The sequence below is a fragment of the Aspergillus pseudotamarii genome (assembly GCF_009193445.1).
Source record: "Aspergillus pseudotamarii strain CBS 117625 unplaced genomic scaffold BDV38scaffold_3, whole genome shotgun sequence".
NCBI lineage: Eukaryota > Fungi > Ascomycota > Eurotiomycetes > Eurotiales > Aspergillaceae > Aspergillus > Aspergillus pseudotamarii.
In genome coordinates this window covers 445,896-470,977 of record NW_022475017.1, presented here as the reverse complement: position 1 = coordinate 470,977, position 25,082 = coordinate 445,896, and the positions used below count along the sequence as shown (strand labels likewise).

The following is a 25,082-nucleotide window of genomic DNA, read 5'->3' as shown; positions in this document are numbered from 1 at the left end:
CCTTCCAACTGAAACAGGCAGATTGATCTGTCCGGAAAAGAGCTTATTGGGTTCCGCGCTAAACCCGCCCCGAACCCGACCCGATAACAACTCTAATCCTTGCATCACTCGAATCATAAGTGAAATAAACAACAATTTCAAATTTAGGGCATCCTATTGCCCATACAGGGCACATCTCCACAACGATAACTAACACCACATAAAAGCCAAAGTCAATAGATACAGATCTGTCGCATCAACCTACTTAACCTTTTTCAAGTGCAGCTCCAAAGCCGAGACCTCAATCCCAACAGCATTTCCATCGCCATCCACCTCAAAAACAAACGAGTCCAGCGCACGATCCTGGTACTTCAACTTATCCACATCCATCCATGAAACACAAGTCGGTGTCCCAGCATCAGCAAGCTCATTTTTATCCTGCAAAACGGCCCTGAACACCACTCTGGAACAACCCGATCCGGTCTTTGAGACCAGTCCAGTCGGGTATAACCGGATACTCAACGCGTTAGGATCCTCAATTCCAATCAACGAAGCCAAGGTTTCCCTGAAATCTGTCCCATTGCTGACGAACCTCTCGACGAATATCCCAGGCAACTCATCAACAGAGACCGTGATCGAGGAATTAAGCCCAGCAGAAGTGGTATACTGGCCGCCGAACTGAGCGCCCGCCTGCTTAACAGCTACCTTCATCAATGCAGGTAAGATGGCATCACCGATGATATCCGCATGCGCGTTCAAGTCTGGCGCCGAGGTGCTATCAGTTGCCAGAACGGTGAAGCCGACATTGTAGTCTGGCACGAGACCGATGTAAGAGCTGTACTGGCCGATGCTGCTGTAATAGGTATAGATGTCTACCATTGAAGTGTTGGGGTAGTCACCACTGCTGTAGATAATCCATGGGTACCCGAGGGAGTTAGCTGGATTGGATGTGTGGGTGACTGGTTTGAGCCAGCGATCTGTTTGGGCTTGGGGTAGGAGGGTTGAGTTCAGGATTGCCTTTCCGGCGGTGGAGAGGTCGGTGATTGTCGAATACATTGATAGGGCTCTGTATCTTTTGATTAGGCTCCTTGTTAGGATGGGGTCTGGGGTAGAGCACTTACGGTGCTTCTCCTCCATATTGGGTGGACCAGCCGCTGCTTTTGGGGTCTGTTGGGATGATTCCGGATGAATTGTGGGAAGGGGTGTGTAGGCTTGTTTTGCCGAGGGAAAGTGGCTGGAGGATGCGACTTTCGAGAACGTCGGTGAATGGCCGGCCTGTGACCCTCTCCATGATGTAGCCTAGGATTTGGAATCCAACGTTGGAGTAGATCGGGGTTACTCCTGGCGGGGCAACTGGAGGCTGTTGAGCTAAGATGGCAAGCAACCCTGGAGAGTAGTTATATTAGGGTCGGATATACAGTATTGAGAAGATTAGTGTCATACCAGCTTGGGAGCGATTATTGGATATGCAAGTACTACTACCATTGGGCGGTGGTAATCCATCGTCGGTGCTGGGGCCGTTTTTCTTTATGTCATGCGCACAGGCTAGAAGCAGGATGGTTAGCTCGGCCGGTGTTGGCTGTACGTTCCTTTTGGAAATACTCACAGTCCCGAGGAAGGCCTGCCATATGACTGGCTACTTGGCCCACAGTAATGTCTTCCCAATCCACATACCGAACAGGATCCTGCTTCGCGTTCGCACCCTTCTTAGTTGCGCCTAGTTCAGGGAGATACTTCGTTATGGGTTCGTTCCAGATGGTGTCCCCTTCCTCAATAAGACTAGTCCAGACAGTGAAGATCTGGGTAAGTCCACCGATGCGGTAAATGCTGTCCCGATTCGCATGTTGACTTTCACCGGATGAGTTCTTCAACGAAGGGGCAGTGTAATGATAATCGAAGAAGAATGGACTCTCGCTCGCAGTTCCCTGGTTGGTGGAGAAAAGCGACACACTGAACGAGGTGGTATTGGGAGAGACATCTCCGTGGGAACCGGACCCTTGGCTATTTTGCTCATCAAATGTCTTGGTGAGGTTGGCCAGGGCAGATGACAGTATTGACGAGTTCTTGTCGAGCGTGAATGCTGGGAATGCTGGTCCTAAGAGTGGACAAGGAGTAAATGATGAAGATACGGAATTAAAAAGACAGAGGACGGTGAAAACGATGGTAACGTATGATTTAGACATCGTGACATAGGATACTACTTCTGATGCTTCGACTATACAGCGTTATCTTTGGGTGACTTGGGTTGGATATTTATTTCCAAAGGGTCGGGTCGGAGATGGGATATGGACAAACCTGAAGCTATTCTGGCCCCCAGCATTGGGATGATCGGATCGGAGATGCGACCAAGCCTTGATACAAACACGAACACAGCCTCACGCAGACGGGGTCCTTACCTACCAACCACCATTCACAATCACTTTTAGAGAAGATACGAAGAGAATAAGTTTAATCTTACATAAAACAGAAGGCCGCAAACAAGACAGCCCAAATAAAGGCGGTACCAGGGTGGTACATATACAGCCAGGCACTGGCCAAATCTCTGAGAGCTGATTAAGGTGAGACAACATGTTATATCCAATCAGTCATCATTTCAAGACTGGAAGGGAGGAAAAACTGTGCAGCCAACTGGAAGTCATCCCCAGACAGTGGCGGAAGTCCCGACATGTCCAAGGGAGTAATGGAAGGGCCATACGGTAGTCCAGTTGCGGCATGTAGACCTGCATCTTGTCTCTGAGAAGGGAAACTTGTTTCCAGGTCCTGGACGTTGCGATCAAACCAGCCCTGGATACGGGAAACGCGTTTCTCAAAGTCAACAAAGACATCCCGACCGCCATCCAGATCCACCTGCGTTGTAGATAATGCTCCTAGGCGCTGCCGCAGTTTCTCCAGAGTTTCCGACCACATACAACTCTGTGGAAGTAGCGCCGCCTTTCCCATGCGTGAAGCTGCGACGACCTGCCGGGAAGCAACCAGTATGCAGAACGCCATTTGTACCCACTGCGTGTTGTTGAACGCCTGTTCGCTCCCTAGCGGCAGCCCCATGTACATGTTTAGAATGTTCTCTGCCGCGGTAAGGCCAGAACAGAAGATCTCATCCCACCATGTCTCGGAGACTATGGAATATGCGGACGGAGAGGACAGTGCGCTTTTCTGAGAAAGGCTCAGTTGATACAAACATAGCTCTGTGCTATAAAGCTGCATGGCCATAACGGCTGAACAGTTGAAGAAACCAGTTCTCAGCCTACCGGATGCGTTATTTCACGGTTTACGAGGGTACTCACGAGTTTCACAAAAGCCCAGAGGAAGCTGATTGCGCAGTCTATCCAAGTCAGACTTAATGTTGCTGACATATAGCTCCGCCGCAGAACCTGTACTCCCCAGCTCCATACCATGATTCCAAGACAGGTTGTTTACTTTTTCCGCGATAACCTGCAACTGAAAGATGTGCAGGATATATTTGTCATGAGAGATATCACCTTCATTGTATAGGGACTTGCAGCATTGTTCCAGATAGGGGGCTATATTTGGGAAACAAGACGGCTTATGTAAAAGAATGGCAATCCTAGCTCATCTCGCTCAGTAACTGCGGTACATGCTTTGGGGGCAATAAGAAGCTTACGTTGATGACAGGTAATAGCACCCAACCACTGCTCTCTGCTCGTCTAGGCCCCAGGATGGTCGAACATACTTTTCATCGTCCAGTGCATATTCCGTGTTGAATCTAAGAGCCGTCTTCCATGTCTTCGTCTGTGGTGGCCGATCCAGCCGTAGCTCCACCATCAGACCTATAGCCAACTGTAGGAACTGTGTGTAACGATGGGGTCGTGAGTGGTAATGGGACCTGTCGAGAAATGTCAGGGAATGGTTGTAACGGGTTGTTCCAAGGACCATTACCAAGCGAGAAACACCAGCATTCCTTGTAGCAGCTCAAAGGAAACTTCTGCGTGCATGATCATGCGAGAAGCAATGGCCTTTTTGACTTCCTTGCCTAGCAATCTCTGAAGTGGCATGTTAGAATATGCCGCAGATGCGAGTACAGCCAAAAAGAGAAATGGTTTTTGTTGCCGGAGAACTGAAGCCGTGACCTGCGACGAGATAACGACGAATGGAAAATGTAACGTCATGTCCGTCCTATAGAGATCGATCAACGACTGCGCGGTTTCCATATCGACTAGACCTTGCCCAATGACGTCCAACGTGGTTTTCTCTGTTTCTTCCCGGTCCGGGTTGTGTGTCGCATTGCCATGGGCTGTTTGGTTTACTGGAGGTAATTCAGAGCGGGTCATGAGTTCATTGATCCTGGACTCAAGAGCTTCTATCTGCCTGCACTGTCACGTGAGCTATGTAATATCCTAATCCTTCCACCAGGACTTCGTACCGATCTTTTTTGAACCCGTTAAAGCGCCGACCAGTCTCACGATATACACACTGTTTGTTTAAGCGCGCACACCTATACGATTTTAATTAGCTATCATATATAAGCTAGGCTAGCGCCCCTGCACCATTACCGAGAGCAGACATCCGACTCTGCACTATTTCGTACACACCGAACCTTGGACTTGGCACAATTTTGACAGGTGCTGGACAGCGGCATAGTGTGCGGGGTTACCGAATAAGGTATGTGATCAATGTTCAAAGCTTTCTTTAGACAGTCCTCAAGGATGAGATACTATTTTTCTATTCACACTATAGTCGAGAAAGCACAACGTAGGTGGGCTCTGGGTGGAGTTTCCTGCACAATCGTTAAGACACGAGAAGCTGGGAGTGAGGCTGTGGACCAGCGCAGCCAAGCAGCTACTAGTGAGTTAAACTTTAGCGCTTAGTTACTACAGCGGATTAAATCAAGCTTCCGGGCAATGTAGTGACTCTGTATAAGATTACTAATCTGGTCCCGTTAGTTACTGCTCCTGACAACTTTTATCTTTTGGTACTTCGGCCCCTAAACTTAGATTCTCACGCTTACTGTGAACCTTGGGATACCTAAGCTTAGACACTACCGTCAGTACTATTACTGTGTACTAAATTTAAGTACAGTGATTACTATACCCTGATTACTACCAGTACTATAAGTTCCTTACCTTTAAGATCTATCTTTAATTATGAATCTTGATATACTAGGTATACAATAGTAAATTTAAAGAGTAGAGCGCTGCTAAATAAGTACATGGCTTAAGTGTAAAACGCTAGTAACGGGGTCTGGAGTTGTTTGAATTGTATCCTTCGCGACAGATTGTTGACAAGGGATATAATTTACCATGGCGCAGACGAGGGAAAGGAAGGAGGATATCTCCAGTGATACTAATATTTCAATCTGGAGGGGTTTGAAGAGTCTTGAAATGCTGATTATGGAGACCTAAGGACTTGACATTCTGTTTCAGATGGAAGAAACCGTCTGAGGAGAAAAGGAGCCCCAGGTTATGTGTGAAGGGAAGCCATGCCATTGGAGTGAATGCATCATATAACGATGAATAGGTCCTATTTATAACGTCTAAGCCAGTTTGAGTATCATAGAGCACTACTGCAATCCAAACTTATGAAACTAATCCAGCAGGAATATTTGGGCTTTTCTCTTTTTCTCTCTCCCTTTCTCCCTAGAAAGCCACTCATTGTTGATTTCACTCAAAAGCTGCACTAAGGTAAACAGTGAATCGGGTTACGTTTATATCGGTTGACAAAAGAAAGCTCGGTCTCTTTATTTACTGGTCCAGATCCTCTGTAACAAAGAGAACTGGTCCATGGTGAGGCTAAGGAAAAGAACATTAACTGTGCAATAAGAATGATGTAACTTTAACCAGTCAACTTCTTTTCTCTTCCCCTCTCCTCCCTTTCTCTCTTCTCCACTTATCTCCTAGTCTCACTGTTCACAGTTACCCGCCTCCCTTGCCCTTATACCACCCCAAAATGGAGACAGAGTTTTTTGATGAGAGCTGGCTTGGAAAAGTCATTTCCTTTACCGGCCCCAACACTAGTTGGCGCCTGACTGGAAAGTTGCGCGATAAGAACGACCAGTTCAGTGCAGGCGAGATGAAGCATTTCCCAGATGCTATCAGTGGCGCTTACGGAACCTTCAGATGTCAAAATGTACATTCTATAGCTGAATCGGCTATCATGAGGATTGCCATGCAGTATGACCATCCCGTCCACCATCCAACTTGGCCCTTTGCTCACAAGTTTTGAGAATTCCGCATGCAGGCGCGAAACCCGATAGCTTCACCGGCCAGGCATCCGGCAGCCTTCCATCCTATGGACAGCTTATGCTAGATGCTTATGGTACCCTCCAGACAAGGGAATGCAGATCCGCCCCACGTCTATTAAATATGAAAAGAGAATCCCAGGACCACACAGGCATGCTTCCAGGCGGATCTATTCTCTATCTTCTTATCGAAAAGGCACCAGGTGAACAGTTAGACTCTCCTGGGTTCTGGGGTCTAGGGCGCCGGGAGCGTGATAGAATTCGGCAGGCCTTCAAAGCTGCATGGGAGTAAGTGACTATTTTCCATACATGACGGAGATCTATTAACCAGTTCAAGGGAATGTGTTGCCAAGGGGTATCGACCTTACGGAGATGTCTCGAGCTTATTCTGGGATAGTTCCGCGTGCAAGATGTCGGTATCCCTTCCTTTTTTGACTCGCTCCAAGGCTGACAACACAAGTACCATTTACAATTTCATGACAGCCTATCCGACCGAGCCTCATACCGAATGGTTTAATGTCCTATGGATCGTTTGGGGCCTAGCAAAGGCGCCTGATGGGTATCGCTGGTGGGTGGAAACCGAGAAGGACTCCGACATGAGAAGATGGACTTTTTGATTTGCAAGGATGTGGGACCTACCGGTCGAGGAGTGTTCAGCTGCAGAATAATAGCTAGGGGATTATCCCTCCAGAGCCAGACACTGCCCATATCCTTTTGTCCAGGCTTCATGCTTCTTTACTGTGGTCTGTTTTTACTTTTGCGGTTCTTGGCATAAACATCGAAAATGAAGGCCTTCTATGATGATTTTGAATTTGACAAGGTGGAAAGAGTTCGCCATACCATCTCATACTGGATAACCTCCACCATAGATCCATTCATTACTTTGCATCTCAATATTGCTATGCATGAGATTGTCGCCTGCTTGTAGGTGAAATAGACTACTTATACTACGTAATATCAAGATAAAAATGGATCATCCTCCGCAATTCACCCGTTATATGATCACCTAACATGGCTCTCTCTTAAGGACATAAACTAATGTTCCCGCGTCACCATCATTATTTGCCATCATTGTTCAGCCTTGCCATCAGTCTTACTGCTGAAACGGCATCTCAAATCTTTATCCTTCCCTCCCTTATGCTCAATCCTGTGGCCTTTGTTGATCCCTCACCTTCTCAATCGCGTCTTACCGCTAGAGCCAAAGAGTACGCTTTTGAAATGGAGAACCAACAAACATATGGATTACTTGTTCCCCATAGTAAAATACTCTTTGTCTGCGAAGAGGTCGATAGTCCGTACCGCCAAGAGGCCCCTGCTGGGATAATAGTATAGAATAGGCGTTAGTCCGCGATCCATTTCGTATTATGCTTACATCTTTCTAATATTTCTATGTTCAGCTATATTGCTGGCCCTCTTGAGCAACCAACCGGTTCAGGGGAATGGGAACCAGGTTTGTGAAAACACTGGTTCTTGGATGAAGGGTGTATAACTGGAGAAGAGATTCCCACCCGATAAAGGGCTATGTGAGTCTCGTATGACTATAGCTGTGGTATTCGACACCAGTCATGCTTTTCTTTCTGGTTGTAGCTTTGACCCTGTGGATCTCGTCATACACCTGGAATTTTGTCTATTACGACTTCTTCTTAACATGAATACACTTACTGAGTGCAGTGGGATTGTATACCTGTTTAAAGTTGCCACTAGCACTTACACCAAACCATTCAACCATTCTGGGGATGCTCGTATATTCCCTAAACCCTGTTACAGTTGGCAATACTCTATCCAGCACACACGATGTCTGCCTTTAACCGAAATACCAATACACCGTCGCTATTCTTGGCTTTGCATATCGCCCCCTAAAGTTCGAATGGCCTACCTTCGCAGGGGTGCCACGCACTTTTCGTGCACATCCTGATTTAGCTTACACGTTGTTTTCATGCACCAAACCCGATCATGTTGTTTTATTTTTGGATCCAGCCACCACGATCAGCGTATCAGCTGCAGACCTACCTGATATGCAGGCTCCATGTGCAGCATTTAGAACGTCAACCGTACTCTACCATCATATTATAACATGTATAGTATAGTAACTAATGAAATGTCTATTTGACGCCACTCACAAGCTGCTCTTCGCTATGGGAGTCACAAACAAGTTGTATCACTCTGGATCACCTAAACGTATTCGGCAACTTGACAAAATGATGAGATGCCTCCTAGGTGCCCCAAGGGGCCCATAAATTAGGGGCGGTATTAGAGATGGGAACTTCAGAGTCAGGCCCACTACCGCAATACGTTCGATCTCGCCTCCACATACGTTCAGCGATCTACACGTGTAGGCTCGCCACTCCAGTCCATACCAAAGCCCCAATATTAGAGAGGCTTTGTTTAAGAGCTCTAATTCTTAGTCATCGGCTAGTATGACTGGCAAACCCTTTGGACGTTGTGCGGAGACCTATCCTCCCCACTTAAGAAACTACTAATTTTAGGGACACAAACGACAAATGTGCCATACCAAGCTTAGCTTTATCTGAGCGATAGTTGTGGTCAACGTAGGCACATAATGACTATCTCTCTGGTCCTATATGGGGAGGCACAAGGGACCCTTGAGGAACGTCTTGGGGTACTCGCCGCCGACCCACGCGTTGCAAAAAGGCAGAGCAAAACAGACCGAACAGACAATACAGTACAAGCGTCGATTCAACAAGCGCAGGTTAGATACAACTTTGATGTACTCTGGCTAAAGAGCTTCCATAACCGAGGGAACCTGCCTCATACAATTAAGAATGCATTCTCTCGTGACGAACTTAACATGATCTTAAACAGCAGGCAGAGCTTCTATTTCTTGAGAGTCAACTATGCTTTGTTCATGTGTTACTTTTTTCAACTACAAGGCATTGATTGAGAATATGCAGGATGCGGTAGCGAACTGCAGTAAGTAGAATGGTAAAAGTGGGCCTTTATGTACATAGTAAGCACGCGCTAACTGTGCCACAAAGACACTCTGCGTCCAAGCCAGTATTATTCAAAATGGCACCCAACGGTCTTGGCGCTAGCGCGATAGTGCAAGATCGACTTCCTAATCTCTTGGTGGGCATAAGACATACTAATACTACGAACGATGCTCGCCATCCCATAGTATTTACCGGGGCATTGAGTCCCTCGGTCAACTTTCCAGGGAGGTGTGGAGGCGACACATTTAAATTTTGCTTGGAACCAGCGGGTGGTCGACCATCAGCAGAGGTCAGGTAGGGTATCAGACTGGAATGTGCAGTATGAACAAACTGCCACGGGGGATGAGACGGACGTCCAAGACCGCTGGTGGCAGTACGCCAATCAATAATGTCGGCAGTGTTCTGATCTCAAGGGATGGATCTCCATGTAGGGGACTTTCGGGCAACGGCCATTACAAGGAAATCCTGGATATGGCGGGAGCAGGAGGGTTCTCCTGAACAATATGAGACTATTTATGACATAGTTTATCATATCTAATTAGCTTTTTCGATCTGATTTAAGCTCTTTCTGGGTGAGGCTGGCCTTGTTCCCTGCGATACACGGAAGTGATTGTGTTGTACAGACTCGTATATGCTCCTTGGCAGTTGACAGTCTCAATGCCGATTGCATACTATTCAGACAACGCAACTGTGTCCCGTTCAGATTAAGGAACGCTCCCGAGCCATCATCCCACTACTTTCACCTTCCTAATGTATTATCCGGTGGTTACACGTGCGTCACTATTCATGTAGGGCTTGGCAGGATACGGCTTGTTCTCTCGCTGTGGAGGAGCAGTCAGCTGGCCTGGGGGAGTATTGGCGGGAATGGCTGCAAAGAGTGCGGTATTGCTTGTCTTCTCGGAACCTATAGGATCTTTCATGTTGCCGTTCCTGACATATTTGATCACTCAATAAGCAGCCATGTTTCAGCGAATGGACTGCTAAACTATAGATATCATCAGCAAGGCTTATACGCACGGTCTTCTAGCTGTGAAACAGGTTCCCTTGAGTAATCGTGTCCGGCCAGCATATAAATGTCTGTGCCACCGTATTACATGTGACATTCGGTGAAGCTTAATCACACTGATGTAATAGCACAATACCCTCCGTATTAACCACTTGGCATTCTCCTGCGTTCAGGTTCATCATGTATGTATCCCTGCTATCTCAGGTCTCTACCACATCATTCATAATTATCTTTAAGCCCCGTAACAAGCTCATGGGCAGGAATGTAAGGTTTTTGGGGGCTGGCGCCGCCCACACTTCCTGGTATATCTGATAGAGGCTTGATATCTACAATGTGTGCCCCTCCAACAGCTGAATGGTCTATATTTGTATCATGTGGTGTGGTCTCGACGCCGCCTTCGGTCATCAGGGCGCAGCAATATAGGTTGCTAATAGTAACCCTCAATGTGCTAATTTGTCATTGTCCGTTGACAATGGCGAGCAACGCACGTAATATCACCCGATTGGACTTCGAAGAATCAGCCATCTTGATTCTTCAGAGCCAGTTATAGCTTAGTATTGAGTGCTTCTTTGCCTACTCGGCAAGGGAATGCCCTGTGATGGGTCACAGTGATCTTGCAGAGCTGCTGCAGGCACTCCAATGTCATGTTGGCATTGCAACTAAGGGGGCTCAAGGGGTATAGCAAGGAGTAGGGGTGGTGCGGCGTCAATTGCCGTAAGAGCGGCCTCTGCACCAATCCTAAACATATAAAATGCGTTTCATCAGCTAAGGCAGGTCAACTCAACAGACAAATCACACTCGTACGAAAGTTCGACTTGGCTTGAGTTTTCACTTATAGCATGACAAGCTTACTTCTCTCACTCATCTTCGTCATGCTTGCCGCGAGTATTCAGCACACCGGTCCACTGTTTCGAGGCCCCTTCTCATCTGGGGCAGGTCTCCTATCCCGGGGAATTTCAGATAACGAGAAGTTTAACATCAACACCAACTACTATTCCAAATCCCCGGCCACAGGAGTCGTAAGAGAGTACTGGTTTGATATCACCAATGTCACAGCAGCCCCAGATGGCGTCGATAGGCCCATGATGCTCGTCAATGGCCAGTATCCAGGCCCCACCATCGAGGCAGACTGGGGAGACACCATCAAGGCTCATGTACGAAACAGCCTGGAAAACAATGGCACCAGCATCCATTTTCATGGGGTGCGACAGTTTCTTAATAACCAAATGGACGGCACAGTCTCGGTTACCCAGTGTCCAATTGCCCCGGGAACGAGTTATACCTATATCTGGAGAGCCGAGCAGTATGGAACAAGCTTCTATCACTCCCATTTTTCTCTTCAGTCATGGGAGGGAGTGTTTGGTGGTATTGTGATTCATGGCCCTGCAACAGCTGAGTACAACGAAGACCTTGGTGTGCTATTTCTCAATGACTGGCCGCATCGCACGTTCAATGAAATGTATATGGGCCAGATCAGAAACCCTGCTACACCAGTCATAGATACTGGTCTTATTAATATGACCAACGTTTGGGTCAATGGTGATGGTGATACAGTTGGCCAAAGGTTCAAGACAGAGTTCGTCCCCGGGCAGAGGTATAGGATTCGCCTTGTAAATGCCGCCATGCACGCTCATTTCCAATTCTCAATAGACGACCACAACCTAACGATTATCGCCAGTGATTTTGTGCCAATCATCCCATTCACTACCAACAACATTGCGATCGCAATGGGTCAGCGCTACGATATTATCGTCCAGGCAGACCAACCCGTGGATAACTACTGGATCAGGTCCGTTCCTCAATCAGCTTGTTCTAATATCCCGACCGGTGACAACATCAAAGGCATTGTTCATTATCGAGGGGCAGAATATGACGGAGAGCCAATGACCGTTAAATGGGATTATGGAGATGACACTCAATGTCTAGACAGACCAATGTCAGATCTTGTCCCCTGGGTCGCCCTGGATGCCAGAATCTCCAACGCAACCAGCATTAACGATGCAGTCGCTCCCACTGCCGTCGGAAGCTCTGGCATATACCTATGGATCATTGGTGGACGGGCCTTCAACGTTTCTTGGAGTGACCCGACCCTGCAACATTCCCCAACTCCCGGCATAAACAGCACAATCCCTGACCGAGGAGCTATTGAGCTTCCCGAAGCAAACCAATGGGTTATCTTCATCATAACCACTAACCAGGGAGTCACACATCCAATCCATCTTCATGGTAGAGTCTACCTTTCTTTGGCATCCGTCTTGCATTCTAGGTTTCGTTGAAAGAACTAATAATCACCGCTACTTGACAGGCCACGACTTCTATATTCTCGCCCAAGGTGTCGGGCCCTTCTCCAAAAGTATCCCCTTGCAAACTCATAACCCTCCAAGACGGGATGTCGCCTTACTGCCGGCCCAGAGTAACGGAGGGTATTTGGTGATAGCGTTTCCGACCGATAATCCGGGGGCGTGGCTTCTACATTGCCATATGGGCTTTCACTCATCTGCAGGCTTCGTGCAGCAGATTATTGAGCGGCAAAACGAGTTCTGGAAATTCCTGGATCCGGAGCTCCTGAGAGAAACCTGCGAGGCATGGGACAATTATGCCTCTGTCAATCCTTATGGAGTGCAGTATAGAGGGACTAACGGGCCGTACGAGTCTGGAATGTGATAATGACTGTGTACCACATTGGGCATTTCAGCGCAACCCTAACGGGAAGCGGTGAGATGTCTCATCATTTTTTGGTAAACTCATCTTACTATCCTGCAAGTCTTATCCATCGTGATTTTGCCTGTTGTATGTACACTTTATGGCACGTTACTCTGCAACGTTAGTCTATAATCGAGTCAGGTTCTCGGATATATATTTCGCCACTAGGTCCACATTGTCGAGTGCAATGGCGAACTAGCTAAGAGGCCACTTGCCAAGTTAAATGACGTCACACACATATATATATATAGAGACAAAGTATTAAAACCCACAATTGGACGGAGTACTCCGTATGTACTCTGTAGTAGCAGGCGAAAAGGAGAGAAGTTGGGCCAGAAAAAGGGTTTGTGGCTGTGTGAAGCGTGAGGATCAAGCCACCGCCACGTTGGGCGTTGGCGCTAGTCCCAAATAGCGGCGTCGATCTCCCGCGGTTGAATTGCCGAATTCGGTCATCATAGCCAGAAGTAGATAAACTTTCGCTCAATTCTGCAGACCGCCCACGAAATTATTTCGATAGTGGACGACAATCCCCCTGAACCTGTTTCTCTAGCCACAGACCATCACTGAGGAAAAGAGCTTCAAAGATAAAAAGAGCCAAGAAGAGAAAACAAGACAGGCATGTTATAGCCCTCGAAAGGTCACCAGCAAAGATGAACGCGACAGACCGGTCGCCACTCTTCGTCGTCGAAGAGGTGCTGTGTACCTACCCCATTAGCACGAGCTATGACTCGTGTCCACGATATCTTTTCTACGCTTTGCTCCTGGCAGTATGTGTCACACGCTGGACTGGCTGGCTGGCAGATGTTTTTCTCGGTGCCGCAGCTACATATGCGGGGACAGCTGCGATTCAAGCGTTCATCTTGGTCTCCAGCTCCACAAAGCATCGCACCCCACAAACAGTCTCTATCCCGCAGATTCCTGATAATACCAGCCTATGGGATGACTTTCCAGCGCTGGTCACTGAGACGAACGAAATTGACATCAGTCCCGCAGCTATAGAACTAGATGCAGACGCAGTGCTTTCTATTGTGGTGACTGCTTATCTTGTGTTCCTACCACTCCAATGCTGGTCCCGTGTATTCGCTAAAGAACGGATAAGTTCTATTATATTCACGCTGTGGAACGTTCTTATGTTCGCAGGATCAATATGCTCCCTGGTCTACTGGCCCAGACTGAAGAAAACCCCAATTCAGTACGCATTCTGCCTTCCACAGCTGCCTCCGACATCGCCCGTATCAAGTGATGGATGGGAGTCATGGCAGCTCACATCGACTTGGAATAGCAGTGTATGGAGCATCTTCAGCAATGCCTCGTTGTTGCTTCAGCTGAATGATGTCTGTTTCTATCCATGTTTCAACACCACCCAGGTGCTACGTCAGCAAACTTCGCTACAGGCAACCGTAGCATCAGGGGGCAATCGATTCACGAGGCGCCATCGATTCTGGGGCAAAGTTATCTACTCTCAGCGATATATCTACAGTCTGGTCGCACTCAGCATGATCCTGAATGTCCTGTTGATGATGATCAGGGTATTACCGTACCATTCTCGGGTCCCTTCGTCGCGAGTATGGGAGATCTGGAAGGAAAAAAAGAACATCATCAGAGGCTTGAAAGAAGACTTTCACGCCGCAGTTCATACATCAAGAGACCATCGAGAAAGTATGGTGGAGAAGTCGCAAACGAAATTACCATTATGGAAACGCGCATCGCGATTTTTCACTCTACGCGTGATGGGCTTGTGGGCAAAGTTGACCTTTGATGTCATAATTATCTGTGCCATCGTATTCAGCATTGTTGTCAGTCCACTCACCGTTATTGCGTTCGTGGCTTGGATTGAATACTACATCCATCATGATGGGCCGTCCCAAGAGACACCCCAACAGGTTGGCCAGTGGTCGCCTCTAGTGTCCATTGCGCTATTGTGCATCTCTGCTGCGATCTACAAGTTGAAGTACTGGGTGGCCCCCCGCCATGAGATTGAGCATGATATCCAAGAGCTGAAAAAAGAAATCGAACGGTTGGAGAATTTGAGAGAGGAGAAGTCCAACACACGAGAGTTTCATTCACTTCACTCTCTTCGAGATCGCTTTAGTACCGAGGGACAACATTACGACTCTAGTCAGGTAGAATAGAAATCGGCTTAACGAACTTTGCTTTTCAGATAGTATATCCTCGATTTTACATCTAGCGAAGCCCTATGACCATTCGGTTGGCCTCCAACTCAACGGGTATCACTTGCATTTAGCCCCAGCAATTTGCTCACTAGCTTTGGGGTGTATGTTAGAGTTTAGTTCGGACATTATATTTATCGAGATGATGCCGATCATTCCAAGTCCCGATACAGAAACATGGTTGCCTACCAAGGTTGATGTAACTAGCTACACCTTGATCTGCTGTCCTAAATCCCTCACCGGCTGAGAGAAGGACTGTGCGATTCCGACCAAAGCTTGTTTATTATAAGCATGACCCACTAGTATCTGCTTCAATCAGCCCACAACTGCACTGTAAACGGAAGATTAATCAAGTATTGGTTTTCACTTGATCGCAAAACGGAGAATATTAAAGTCACCAATAAGCAACATATCTACAGGTATAACAATGGACGAATGAATCTAAGATTCTTCGAAAAATGTGTCTTGCGGTAAGTGAGGATATAATATCTTCTGCGAGTGTGGACGGAACCCGAGGATCCCGACAATGCCGTGTTGTGTGGGTATAGGCAGCAGAGTATGCTGGTACTAGTCACCGTTAGAAGTCTCTTCATCGTATCTCTCGGCCGTTGGTGCGCATCCAACTCTCTGAGCACGTGCAGGGTACATGACTGCTACATACCCTACTTGGGTCTCAATCATTTACAATTCGACTTTACAACCCGTTGATATGGTACCGAAACCGGGCCAACCGTCACAAAAGTGATTACTACGATTATTATCACTACAACAACCGATAACCAACGCTTGACTCCTCTTCAATATGCGTTTTATTACTTCCTCCGTGGCCTGTGTCTGGCTCATCGGCTGCGTTGCTACTTCGCCACCCAGCTCAGCCGATGCCACTCCAAACTCGAATTATGATGAATCTCGCTCGCCTTTCCCAATTGCATCCGGCCATGAGATCCATCTTCCATGCCACACGTCGTCAATCTGTGGAAGCCGCCCTACTGAAAGGTTCAGCTCACACGACTACCTCGTAAGTGCTTCCGATGACTAAAGCTCACACCAAGATTAACATCATAGGCATTGACCTTCTCCACCGAGAACGACTCACTACTGGTGAACAACAACACTATTCTCCCAGCTCGGCTCCCAATGCGCTTGACTGCTACGATACACTCGAAATCACAGAACGCTGATCCCGTCACCCTCACTCTGCGGTATGGGATGAACATACTCCCCGTCCAGCGATTCCAAACAGGTCCAATAACCGACCAGTTCCGCCTGGATCTCAACCTGTTCGACGAGTCCGGACATGCAACAGATGCCAATATGCTGTCCGTCGGACTTTCCCGCGATACTCATGATACACTACGGATCACAATGATCACGGTAAACCCTAGTCCCAAAGACTCAAAATGCCAAGGCAATAACACCCCTGGACCCCGACACTCAACACCTTCGGAACCATCACCATCGACGAAGCACGCCGGTCGGAGCCATATATCCGAGTCCGAGTCCGAGTCCCAGGTTCACAAATGGCTCGATTCTGGCCGGAGGTTCGGCGAGAAGAGTTACGGGTCATTCACTTCGGCGTTCAAGTCGCGGCCTTGTAAGTCGCATTGTTCCGACCGGTACCCATATCCACCCAGTAGCCACGGACACAGCAGGGTGCCTATAGTGGATATCCTGCGTGTCTTTTACCCGGCTATTCTCCCGTTCTTACTTGGTGTAATGGCGGGTGGTGCCATTTGCCTTATTGGAGTTATGGTGCGCAAGTCTGCTGCGTACTGGTCTTGTGGGAAGAGGTGTGAAAGGGGTCGGGAAAGTTCCGGTGCTCGGAATGAAGGGGAAACTACCGTCGAGAAGTCGTAATTGGGTGTTGTTTGGGGTGTATTTGGGATTTTGAAGTTATTATTTTCCTATGTACATCTTTTTTTGGGTATAACTTTATCGACGAATTATGGTTTTGGTTTTTACACTCTTGCTATTCTCCTCTATGCGTGATCAATCTACCATTGAGTCGGCTGGAGCAAACTCGCTACTTCTGGTTTCATATAAGGGCAAAAGCCCCGGTGTGCAAAGATCCCATCCCGTAGCGATGCAGATAGGCAACCGTTTTCAGAAATCTCGAAATAGAGTAGTAAACCGAGTTTCGCACGTGGACGACATATTATACTCGAGAGCACCATGAATATGGGTAGCGGACCATTTCCCTAGAAAGGCTCCTGACTCGATGAGCTTCTGAATTCGGCAGAAGTAAAGTGAATCCATAATGAGTATTAACCGCGCATTTGAGAAAAGACACCGTACCAATGTAGCACATCTAACAATTTTACTGTCCATAAAGGAGAGCGACGAGGGTTAGTGACTGACGCGGCTATTAAGGTAAGGAATGAAATTCTCTACAACCTAATGTACAATAAGCTAGATGGGAAATTGATCCACGTTACGGAGTACCTCCTTTCGTCATTTCAGACATGCACAAACTATTAGCTATAAATCAATATTGCTCCCCGTCATTCCAGTTAAATCATGTTACCTGCTAGATATTCTGGAACATATGATCCCATATAACCACGGATGAGTGGTGGCCGTCACCTACTCGCAGGTGAGAATAGTGTCTCCTCGTTGGTTGTGGGTAGGCCTTAAAGTTTCGTATCTGGCACAGGCTATTTCTCCGCGGCGAACTGACTCGTCTGACATTGGTGAAGGAAACGTCGCTGCCTGGATAGAGTGAATACGCAAGCGTGCAGTGATCCATGTTTTGCACGGCGGCGCTCCTAGAAGTGGATATGGGGTCACTAGAGGATCAACTGAGGGCTGGAAGTGAAGACGGCCACGTCATTCACAGTTTGAATCCTATACTGACACCGTACATAGAGTTTCACAAAGAATCGTAGTTGACTCGCGGCTATGAGTCCTCTGTTGCACCTTTCTGTTGGCAGGGACTACTGATCCTCGTAGTTTATGATTACAGAGTCCCTGGCTCGCTGAAACACCACCCCAGAAACAGGTAGACCAAGCATACTCCGTTCAAACCAGCAGAAGCTTCATCATGATTTATGATAGGATCTTACAGCCGTTTTGGGGATACAACTAGATTTCAATAACAGTGCTAAATCCACTTTATCCTGGAGTCGAACGGCTCACAATCCTTCTGTCACGATCGAAAAGCAAATAGTGTAGTAAATAGTGGGTATCAGTTGAACTGCTTGACTTGGAGGAGAATTGCTAGGTTGGCACCGTCGCTTCAGGCAACAGTGTTTCCTCTACTGCATTGTTTTCTCGTACACGTCAGACGTAAGGGCCCAGTTCCTGAAGTATACTTGATCGCCTCCCCTGAGGACCATGATAAATATAGTCGTTATTAGGGCGACGCCACACAGTTCGGTATGGAGACTTGTGACAACTTTAGGCAAACTATACTACAGCGCAATGAATGCTCAAACGCAGTGCATGATCAATGAACCGTCTAAAAGCCCCCAAACCCCATGTGGAACACTCGACAAGCGTTATTTATCAGTGCCTAATTTTGGAGCCGTGTCCTAGAAGGCCCCTTTTGCAGAGATAGTCAAACCAATAAGACCATCTGTTATCGTAATGAAACCAGATGCCTTATGGACAGCATATATCATCTTACATTGAAATGATGGATCAAGGAATCTTTTTATGGTGAAACACTAGGGTATGTCAAATGACAACGGTGCGTTCAATGTTGTGTCTGTTATGTTGCCATTGGGAAACTCGCTGCAGTGGAACAGCAGTTGTGCAGAAAACCGACACGCCCTAGATACCGCTTTTAATCAAACGACACCTATACAGAGGTTTATGAAATTAAAGGACCGAAAGATAGTAGATAGCATGTCTGCATGGCGATATGCGGCCCTCGTTCTAGATCTATGTATTTTGGGGGACCTCTTACGAGGACAGGATTGCGGCCAAGCACAGTTGGCTTTCTGCATCTTCCTGGTCCTCTAACCCGCTATTCTACTTTTATTCCATCATCTACGTAGTGCTCGCTTATCTCATACTCGAGAATGATGTTTAGCCAGTGGGGGTCACTAAGGATGACCGCCATCTCACCGTACGTTATAGGATTATACATACAGTTTATCTCCAATACCGACTAGGCAAAGCCACATAATCTGCCTATTACTACAATGGGACACTAACGTAGGAACAATCATACTCTAGCCAAGGCCCAGGATGAAAAAGGGGTCAAGACCGTTCTAATGTGGATTCAACTAGGTAGGTCAGCAAGGCACAGATTTGTCCGCGCTTTAGTGCTTACATGACAAAAGCAATTGTTCAGATGTATGAGAAACTTCTCAATACCCAACTCTAAGCCCCGAAAGAGTAATGTAAGCCAGACCCCTCAGATCCCGTAAGGAATGATATTAAAGGTGCACTTGCACTGACCAGCAAGGCTAGACAACTTAGCCGAGCTAAACTTGAAATGAAATAGTGCTTGGACCCTTTACAGGGCCAGGTGAACGCGGGACACTAGAACTCAACAACAAGGGTGATAAATTTCTCATACGAATATCGTGCCTTGAGTCAGCGGGGGAGGCTTTCCTGTAGACCGAGCCGGGTCACCGACGATTTACTCTCTGAGGGAAATTAGCGCTCACGGCGCAGCATTGTGCGTCCAGGCAACAATGAGAAGCCAAGTAGAGTGAGAAGAAAGCATTGTTGGAAATTAGACTAAGCTAAGCTTTCCATACAGCCACCTTAAAGTTGGTACGGGTGGGCCTCGGGGTCCGAGGGTTCCTGCTCCGTAGATAGAATAATCAGAGATTTTCTCCCCGATCTTTTAGGCAGCCATATTTTGGGCTTATGGTTTGAACCCTACTCGAGACATTTTTAGGTTACAGCTGGATTGTGCCGCTGTTGTAACCCGAAATTTAACAGACTCTCTTTTGCGAACCTGGGACAGGATCTGCTTGGTTCGCTTAGGCGTTCGTGAGGCTTTACCTTGGGTGACCTATTAGCTGGCGAACTGATCACTCTATTTTGGGATGGACAGGCCGGAGGAGAATATTGGGGCTGTATTATGCCATTGATGAGATGGGGCCAGAAAAAAATCATTCTCAAAATGAAATCATGAAGTAATAGTACTGCGACTAGTACTTAGTAGGTAAATGTAGCGAGTTGACACCATTTACAACTCGTTTGGAGGTCAGGTTACCGTGACCAGATATTGGCGGACTAGCTTCTAGCCCCTATAATTTGATCTCAGTAGGGTGAGAAAGTGGAGCTGAGTCCAATGGATAGAAGAACCAGTATCCCAATTCCGAACCCTGTACGCGTTCCGATGCAAAGGGTACAATATTTTTCAACAGGGATTTTGATTACTCGATGGTCACAGCGTCTGGTATTAATGCTGCCAGCCGCCAATGCCACAATCAATCAGGCTAATTGAAACAAGGGTCTACTCAATGTCATCTGGGACGGCCGTGTATTAACAGGACTGTTCAGTGGTACAATGAATCTCGAACTAATAAAACACCCTCTTCCATAGCAAGGCATTGATTGGCGCAGGCAGTACTGGGTCAGTATGATTTGCAATAGGGCAAGATCGATTGTGGTGGGCACTCTGGCATTGACTCTGCTATGGTTGTCGTCGTCTTCACTACTCAGGCTCTATTACCTTCTTCGGCTACCGTTCGTATGGAAAGCATCCTCGGCAGACGCGATCATCTCTCAACAACACGACGACTTTGACGTCACATTTGCAGACTACGATGCAAACTACTCCACATATGCCACAGGCATACGACCATACATACCTAGAAGGATACATCATATCCACCTAGGATCGAGCTCACCGCCGAAGAATTGGCTGGATGCCAGAGCCGAATGTCTGAAACATCATGAATTCTGGGAGGCATATCTCTGGACGGACAAAAATGCGGACAGCTTCGTTCAAGACAATTATCCCCATCTCTATGAAATGTGGACCCGCTACCCATTCAACGTACAACGCGTGGATGCATTGCGCTACATGATACTGCAGAAGTACGGAGGTATGGTCTCGACGTCCCTTCATGCGCAACCAGCGATCAAATTGTTTACCCTGACTATTCATAGGTGCCATCCTTGACTTCGACCTCGCGTGCAAGCGATCGCTGGAGCCGTTGCGTCGATTTGAGTTCGTAGCTCCGGCTGCGCATCCTGCTGGGTTCTCAATCGGCATGATGCTTGCAGCGCCCAACAACCCCTATGTCCATGCGCTCGTTGAAAACCTCCCGGTATACAACCAAGTCTGGCCATTGTTACCATATGCGACCGTAATGTTCAGTACAGGCTGCCACTACGCGTCGTAAGTGCTGTCGCAACACCCATATAGCGAACCAAAGACCTTAATTGACTTCCCTTCCCTAGGACCATATTCACTCTGCAGTCCAATCGCACAAACCTCCGCATTCTTGCAGGCCCTCCCGATCAGCCCAAGATGCATATGCTCAATGGGGTAGTCAATACGCCACTTTTCCGGCATTTCGGCTCTTCTTCATGGCATGGCCATGATGCACGGTTGATTCAGTTCTTCAAAGACCTCGATCAGCGGATCTTGTTTGCGGGTCTCATCTTGCTCTTGGGTAGTGCGGCAGTAGTTACACTGCTATGTATTGTTCGAAGGCGTTCACCAAAGGTAGACGACGAAGAACGTCGCTTGCCGTCATTTGCAATCAAGTGGATGGCAAAGATCGCTTAAGTGAAGCAGGAATAGGTGGGGTGGTATACATATATATTAATCTGGTTTTGTGTTTTCTTTCAGCGTATATACAAATTAAATTATAGTCTTTCGTCGTATCGTTAACTTTTGCGGAACCGTAGTAAAGAACTAGATCATCTTTTCCAATGTGTTGAACCACATATACCGGCTGACCACCAGGTATAGTGAACGATCCCACGAATACTGGCTATCATGCTGACTGAATGCCGCTCGTGAGACTCGATATGTTTGCCACGAGCTAACAATAAGCGCTTTGTTATTGTATGCAGCCAATGGAACGACGTCATGTACAGTGTTATGCTCGACTTGTCTACCGAGTGGTGTGGTGAGGAGGGCTTTAAGGATGCGCCAGGCAAATGGGATGGAAGTGGGAATTAGGTCCAGGAGCGAGGAATATTTTCGTAGAAGGGGCGTACTCTGTAGCATGTATGCGGCGGGCGCATCTGGTGTGGATTGGACATATTTACTACACACATCGTTAGCATGGTGGTTTTCTATGAAGAGGGTTGAGCAGAACATACCGCACACCGGCGCTGACGGATCGATGGTTGATATGGCCGGATATACCGCCATGGTCAAATGTGACTATCTGTAGGAAGGAATCAGCGAGACGGGCAAGATGTGTATCTCAGTAATAGGAACTCATACCAGGTCAACATTCCACTTTGCCCTATAAGAGGCAACGAGGTCCTGGACCATCTCTTCGTTCCACCATTGCTTGGGGTTGTCTTGCAGTTCCGCAATATCTAGAACAACACATCGATCCTCGGAGATGCCTAGTTGCTCACAGCTGCCGTGAAGCTCACTTTGTCGCTTGTCCCCAAGTCCATCGTAGTTACCTATTCAGCTATTAGATGTTTCCTCCATTGTGTCTGTTAATTAGCATCTACCAACCCGATGATATAACCAGCAATGAGCGCTTTACACCTGCATCATTCTGGCGATAGGTGATAGTCGGACTAAAGAAAAGCGTCTCATCGTCGGGGTGTGCGGTCACCAGGAGGATACTTTTAGCTTCCTGGAATGCGACCGGAACTAGCCGAGGATCGTTTGCTAGGGAATATGCAAGCAGTAGATAGAGTCCAAGAGAAACTGCTATTATGAGGAGAGTAAGGGGAAATGCCAGACGCCTAAGGCTTTGCCCTCTTACCATTCGACTGAGGCGTTTCAAGAACCAGAGGACACGCATAATAGCGATAATGAACAATATTACCCGAACGAGGAGTACAGGTATCGAGTTGAGCAGAGATTCCTACTAGAGTTCCTTTCCTAAGAGCAAGTGTCGCCCGCGGAATCTACGGGCTCCGTCACTGTCCCACCTTCGTCTCGCAACACTACTCAGGGTCGCCGAGTGGGGTCTGGAACCATGGTTAGTCTGGGTAAGGCTGGATTAGGGCTTGATTGGCGATCCACCCCAAAGGCTTAGCGAAGGCTTGGCTTCTCTGACCAATCTGTGCGCATTTAATGTGACTGCCTATCAGGCAACCCTTATTTTAGCTCGGAATGTAATCTTACCTTACAGGGGAAAGGTTCCGAGCATGTTGGGTGAGAATCCTCCGAGGACTTAAATGCCTCAAATTTAGCCCCGGCAGAGGGGCCACCCTGACTAACAGTCCCACAGCGAGCGTCTTATAACAACAGCTACTGAGGTGTTTGGTTGCCTGCAGTATCCACTGCTCTAGTATTTCTTCGGCCCCACCAAACAGCGGTGTTGTGTGGAATGGCCTAGATCATCTTGAATTTCCATCCTGACTGAGACTACTTACTGTACGAGCACACCATCAAGCCTCCCATGCTGATTGGACATGTGCTGCAAGGTCAGAGAAGAAAAGAACTAACAATCGGTAGATTTACGAGATCAGGCTGCCGTTATTCCACCTTAAGCTTTTACATTACTTTGGGTCCAACCTTCGAAACAATGCTCTTGCATAGCACCTGACATGAATTACATTGTCGGATCTTCTCGGCGTATAAGGTTTGGAGAATTATGAATCGTATACATTAGTCGAAAGCTTATACGTATGTATGATCCTGTCACTCCAGAACATACGATACTTTTCGCCAATCCCTACATAGTCCAAATACCGTGCGACAAAACTTCCCGGCTTCGACTACAAAGTCAGTTTTTCTCCACGAGCCCTGCGCATGATGAAATAGGCGTGCGGACGGATCGTCAACGGACTTTGAACCCATGTTTCCATATATGCCTCTTCCCGGACTGCCCCTATCAGCATTGGCACACAGAATAAAGGTCAGGAAAGCCACAACCCACCTAAACCCAGTGATTGGGAGAACCAAGATATCTCCCACAGCCTTACTTTGCCCTCCATCCGCCAATCCGGATAGGGCATTCCATCGCAACCCAGTAGTTGTTGCCAGCCATTCCTTCACGGCTGCTGTAAAGGCTGCGGGTCCCGTAAGGAGGAGGGGGTCTATACTGTTCAGCGCTGTCTGTTTCTCTGGGGAATGTTTCTGGCTCGTCTTTTTAGATGTTGTATTCTTGAGATTCGCGGAGAGACGATCGAGAAACGTCTGGGAAATAGGATGTCCTGGCGCCGCCGCAAGTGACCACTGCGTAAGTTGAATAGGCTCCGCGTAGCCCATGCGCCAGTACGCATCGCTCTCGGGAGGACAGTCTGCTTCTAGACCCACGATCGCTCGTATCGGGCCAGCTGCCCCGTACAGTTGATGTGTCTCTGAGTCCTCCCAGCTCCGGAGATCATCTGTCGTGATCCAAGATGAGGGGTTTCGAAGGGGTTCGGTGTCCATGTCGCCGTACTACCAGCAATGAATATCCATTAGACTATCCGGCCGAATCGCTTTGTATAGAATCAGACTCGGGTACTCACAATCCCACCGATCCATTTCGCTACCAAGATACGAAAAACGTCAGATCTTTCTACATTGCTAGGAAGGGAGTAGAACTGCTCCGCTAGCTCAGGCTCAAAAGATTTGACGAACTGCGCTACACCTTCATCATCCCAGAGAAAATAAGCCATATTACTTTCCTCGACGGCCTGGAGCCATCTGGTCGCGCTTCGGCGCATCAAAGGCGACCATGTCTCAACTTGGGTATTTTTCCATGTCTGGTGAACGATCAGGGGGATCTCAGAATGCGGTATTTTTCTCTCGACCGATGCCGTAGCTCTGTGTGTGGCTAGCTTTGCTGCGTCGACAATTGTGTCGGGGCGAGATGTGGGATCTTCAATCCATTCGTCCGGAATATGCCATGCTGCCATGTGTTAGTCATAATTGTCACTCAACAGGGATTGGCAATAGCGTGACAATACTCACCTCCCCCTTTTGCCGTGCGAGCATGTATGTATTTAGAAAGAAGGGGGTATCCACGCGCCGC

General features: G+C 47.7%; 10 protein-coding genes across 10 annotated transcripts; 6 read left to right on the top strand and 4 right to left on the bottom strand.

Moving 5' to 3' along the window:
• Nucleotides 1-240: 240 nt before the first annotated feature.
• On the bottom strand, nt 241-2,197 carry BDV38DRAFT_293373 (serine hydrolase domain-containing protein; the record flags this gene model as incomplete). The annotated part of the gene is made up of 3 exons (XM_032062226.1): nt 1,586-2,197; nt 1,101-1,332; nt 241-1,045 (listed from the first exon to the last, which is right to left on the bottom strand). The coding sequence occupies exons 1-3, from the start codon at nt 2,160-2,162 to the stop codon at nt 241-243; spliced, it is 1,614 nt and encodes a 537-aa protein (XP_031918961.1). The 5' UTR covers nt 2,163-2,197.
• Nucleotides 2,198-2,550: 353 nt separating this feature from the next.
• BDV38DRAFT_277710 (Zn(II)2Cys6 transcription factor) lies at nt 2,551-4,576 on the bottom strand (the record flags this gene model as incomplete). Its single annotated transcript, XM_032058546.1, has 6 exons — nt 2,551-3,194; nt 3,264-3,544; nt 3,602-3,823; nt 3,877-4,305; nt 4,361-4,432; nt 4,491-4,576. 6 exons carry the CDS (start codon nt 4,574-4,576, stop codon nt 2,551-2,553), a joined length of 1,734 nt encoding a protein of 577 aa, XP_031918960.1.
• A 1,307-nt stretch (nt 4,577-5,883) lies between these two features.
• On the top strand, nt 5,884-6,792 carry BDV38DRAFT_277709 (uncharacterized protein; the record flags this gene model as incomplete). Its single annotated transcript, XM_032058545.1, has 3 exons — nt 5,884-6,107; nt 6,161-6,463; nt 6,513-6,792. 3 exons carry the CDS (start codon nt 5,884-5,886, stop codon nt 6,790-6,792), a joined length of 807 nt encoding a protein of 268 aa, XP_031918959.1.
• A 2,830-nt stretch (nt 6,793-9,622) lies between these two features.
• On the bottom strand, nt 9,623-10,329 carry BDV38DRAFT_234231 (uncharacterized protein). The gene has a single exon (XM_032053216.1). The coding sequence runs from the start codon at nt 10,044-10,046 to the stop codon at nt 9,882-9,884; it is 165 nt and encodes a 54-aa protein (XP_031918958.1). The 5' UTR covers nt 10,047-10,329; the 3' UTR covers nt 9,623-9,881.
• Nucleotides 10,330-10,335: 6 nt separating this feature from the next.
• On the top strand, nt 10,336-10,870 carry BDV38DRAFT_234230 (uncharacterized protein). Its single transcript, XM_032053215.1, has one exon. It carries the CDS (start codon nt 10,464-10,466, stop codon nt 10,680-10,682), a length of 219 nt encoding a protein of 72 aa, XP_031918957.1. The 5' UTR covers nt 10,336-10,463; the 3' UTR covers nt 10,683-10,870.
• Nucleotides 10,871-10,971: 101 nt separating this feature from the next.
• Nucleotides 10,972-13,031, top strand: BDV38DRAFT_293369 (Cupredoxin; the record flags this gene model as incomplete). Its single annotated transcript, XM_032062225.1, has 2 exons — nt 10,972-12,358; nt 12,438-13,031. The coding sequence occupies 2 exons, from the start codon at nt 10,972-10,974 to the stop codon at nt 12,794-12,796; spliced, it is 1,746 nt and encodes a 581-aa protein (XP_031918956.1). The 3' UTR covers nt 12,797-13,031.
• A 335-nt stretch (nt 13,032-13,366) lies between these two features.
• On the top strand, nt 13,367-15,327 carry BDV38DRAFT_94879 (uncharacterized protein). The gene has a single exon (XM_032064173.1). It carries the CDS (start codon nt 13,486-13,488, stop codon nt 14,965-14,967), a length of 1,482 nt encoding a protein of 493 aa, XP_031918955.1. The 5' UTR covers nt 13,367-13,485; the 3' UTR covers nt 14,968-15,327.
• Nucleotides 15,328-15,704: 377 nt separating this feature from the next.
• BDV38DRAFT_94874 (uncharacterized protein) lies at nt 15,705-16,986 on the top strand. The gene is made up of 2 exons (XM_032064172.1): nt 15,705-16,024; nt 16,072-16,986. The coding sequence occupies exons 1-2, from the start codon at nt 15,809-15,811 to the stop codon at nt 16,861-16,863; spliced, it is 1,008 nt and encodes a 335-aa protein (XP_031918954.1). The 5' UTR covers nt 15,705-15,808; the 3' UTR covers nt 16,864-16,986.
• Nucleotides 16,987-20,147: 3,161 nt separating this feature from the next.
• On the top strand, nt 20,148-21,771 carry BDV38DRAFT_94833 (glycosyltransferase family 32 protein). Its single transcript, XM_032064171.1, has 3 exons — nt 20,148-21,017; nt 21,082-21,313; nt 21,376-21,771. Exons 1-3 carry the CDS (start codon nt 20,549-20,551, stop codon nt 21,704-21,706), a joined length of 1,032 nt encoding a protein of 343 aa, XP_031918953.1. The 5' UTR covers nt 20,148-20,548; the 3' UTR covers nt 21,707-21,771.
• A 64-nt stretch (nt 21,772-21,835) lies between these two features.
• BDV38DRAFT_267534 (putative deacetylase LmbE-like domain-containing protein) lies at nt 21,836-24,726 on the bottom strand (the record flags this gene model as incomplete). Its single annotated transcript, XM_032056616.1, has 8 exons — nt 21,836-21,875; nt 21,912-22,193; nt 22,249-22,316; nt 22,376-22,566; nt 22,622-22,979; nt 23,813-23,945; nt 24,000-24,505; nt 24,577-24,726. The coding sequence occupies 8 exons, from the start codon at nt 24,724-24,726 to the stop codon at nt 21,836-21,838; spliced, it is 1,728 nt and encodes a 575-aa protein (XP_031918952.1).
• Between the last annotated feature and the right edge of the window lie 356 nt (nt 24,727-25,082).

Excerpts from the sequence above, each read along its gene's own strand:
- BDV38DRAFT_234231 (XM_032053216.1), bottom strand. The coding sequence starts at position 10,046 with ATGAAAGATCCTATAGGTTCCGAGAAGACAAGCAATACCGCACTCTTT.
- BDV38DRAFT_234230 (XM_032053215.1), top strand. The coding sequence starts at position 10,464 with ATGTGTGCCCCTCCAACAGCTGAATGGTCTATATTTGTATCATGTGGT.
- BDV38DRAFT_94879 (XM_032064173.1), top strand. The coding sequence starts at position 13,486 with ATGAACGCGACAGACCGGTCGCCACTCTTCGTCGTCGAAGAGGTGCTG.
- BDV38DRAFT_94874 (XM_032064172.1), top strand. The coding sequence starts at position 15,809 with ATGCGTTTTATTACTTCCTCCGTGGCCTGTGTCTGGCTCATCGGCTGC. Across the intron at positions 16,025-16,071 it reads TCAGCTCACACGACTACCTC|GCATTGACCTTCTCCACCGA; the intron begins GTAAGTGCTTCC and ends TTAACATCATAG.
- BDV38DRAFT_94833 (XM_032064171.1), top strand. The coding sequence starts at position 20,549 with ATGATTTGCAATAGGGCAAGATCGATTGTGGTGGGCACTCTGGCATTG. Across the intron at positions 21,018-21,081 it reads GATACTGCAGAAGTACGGAG|GTGCCATCCTTGACTTCGAC; the intron begins GTATGGTCTCGA and ends GACTATTCATAG. Across the intron at positions 21,314-21,375 it reads ACAGGCTGCCACTACGCGTC|GACCATATTCACTCTGCAGT; the intron begins GTAAGTGCTGTC and ends TCCCTTCCCTAG.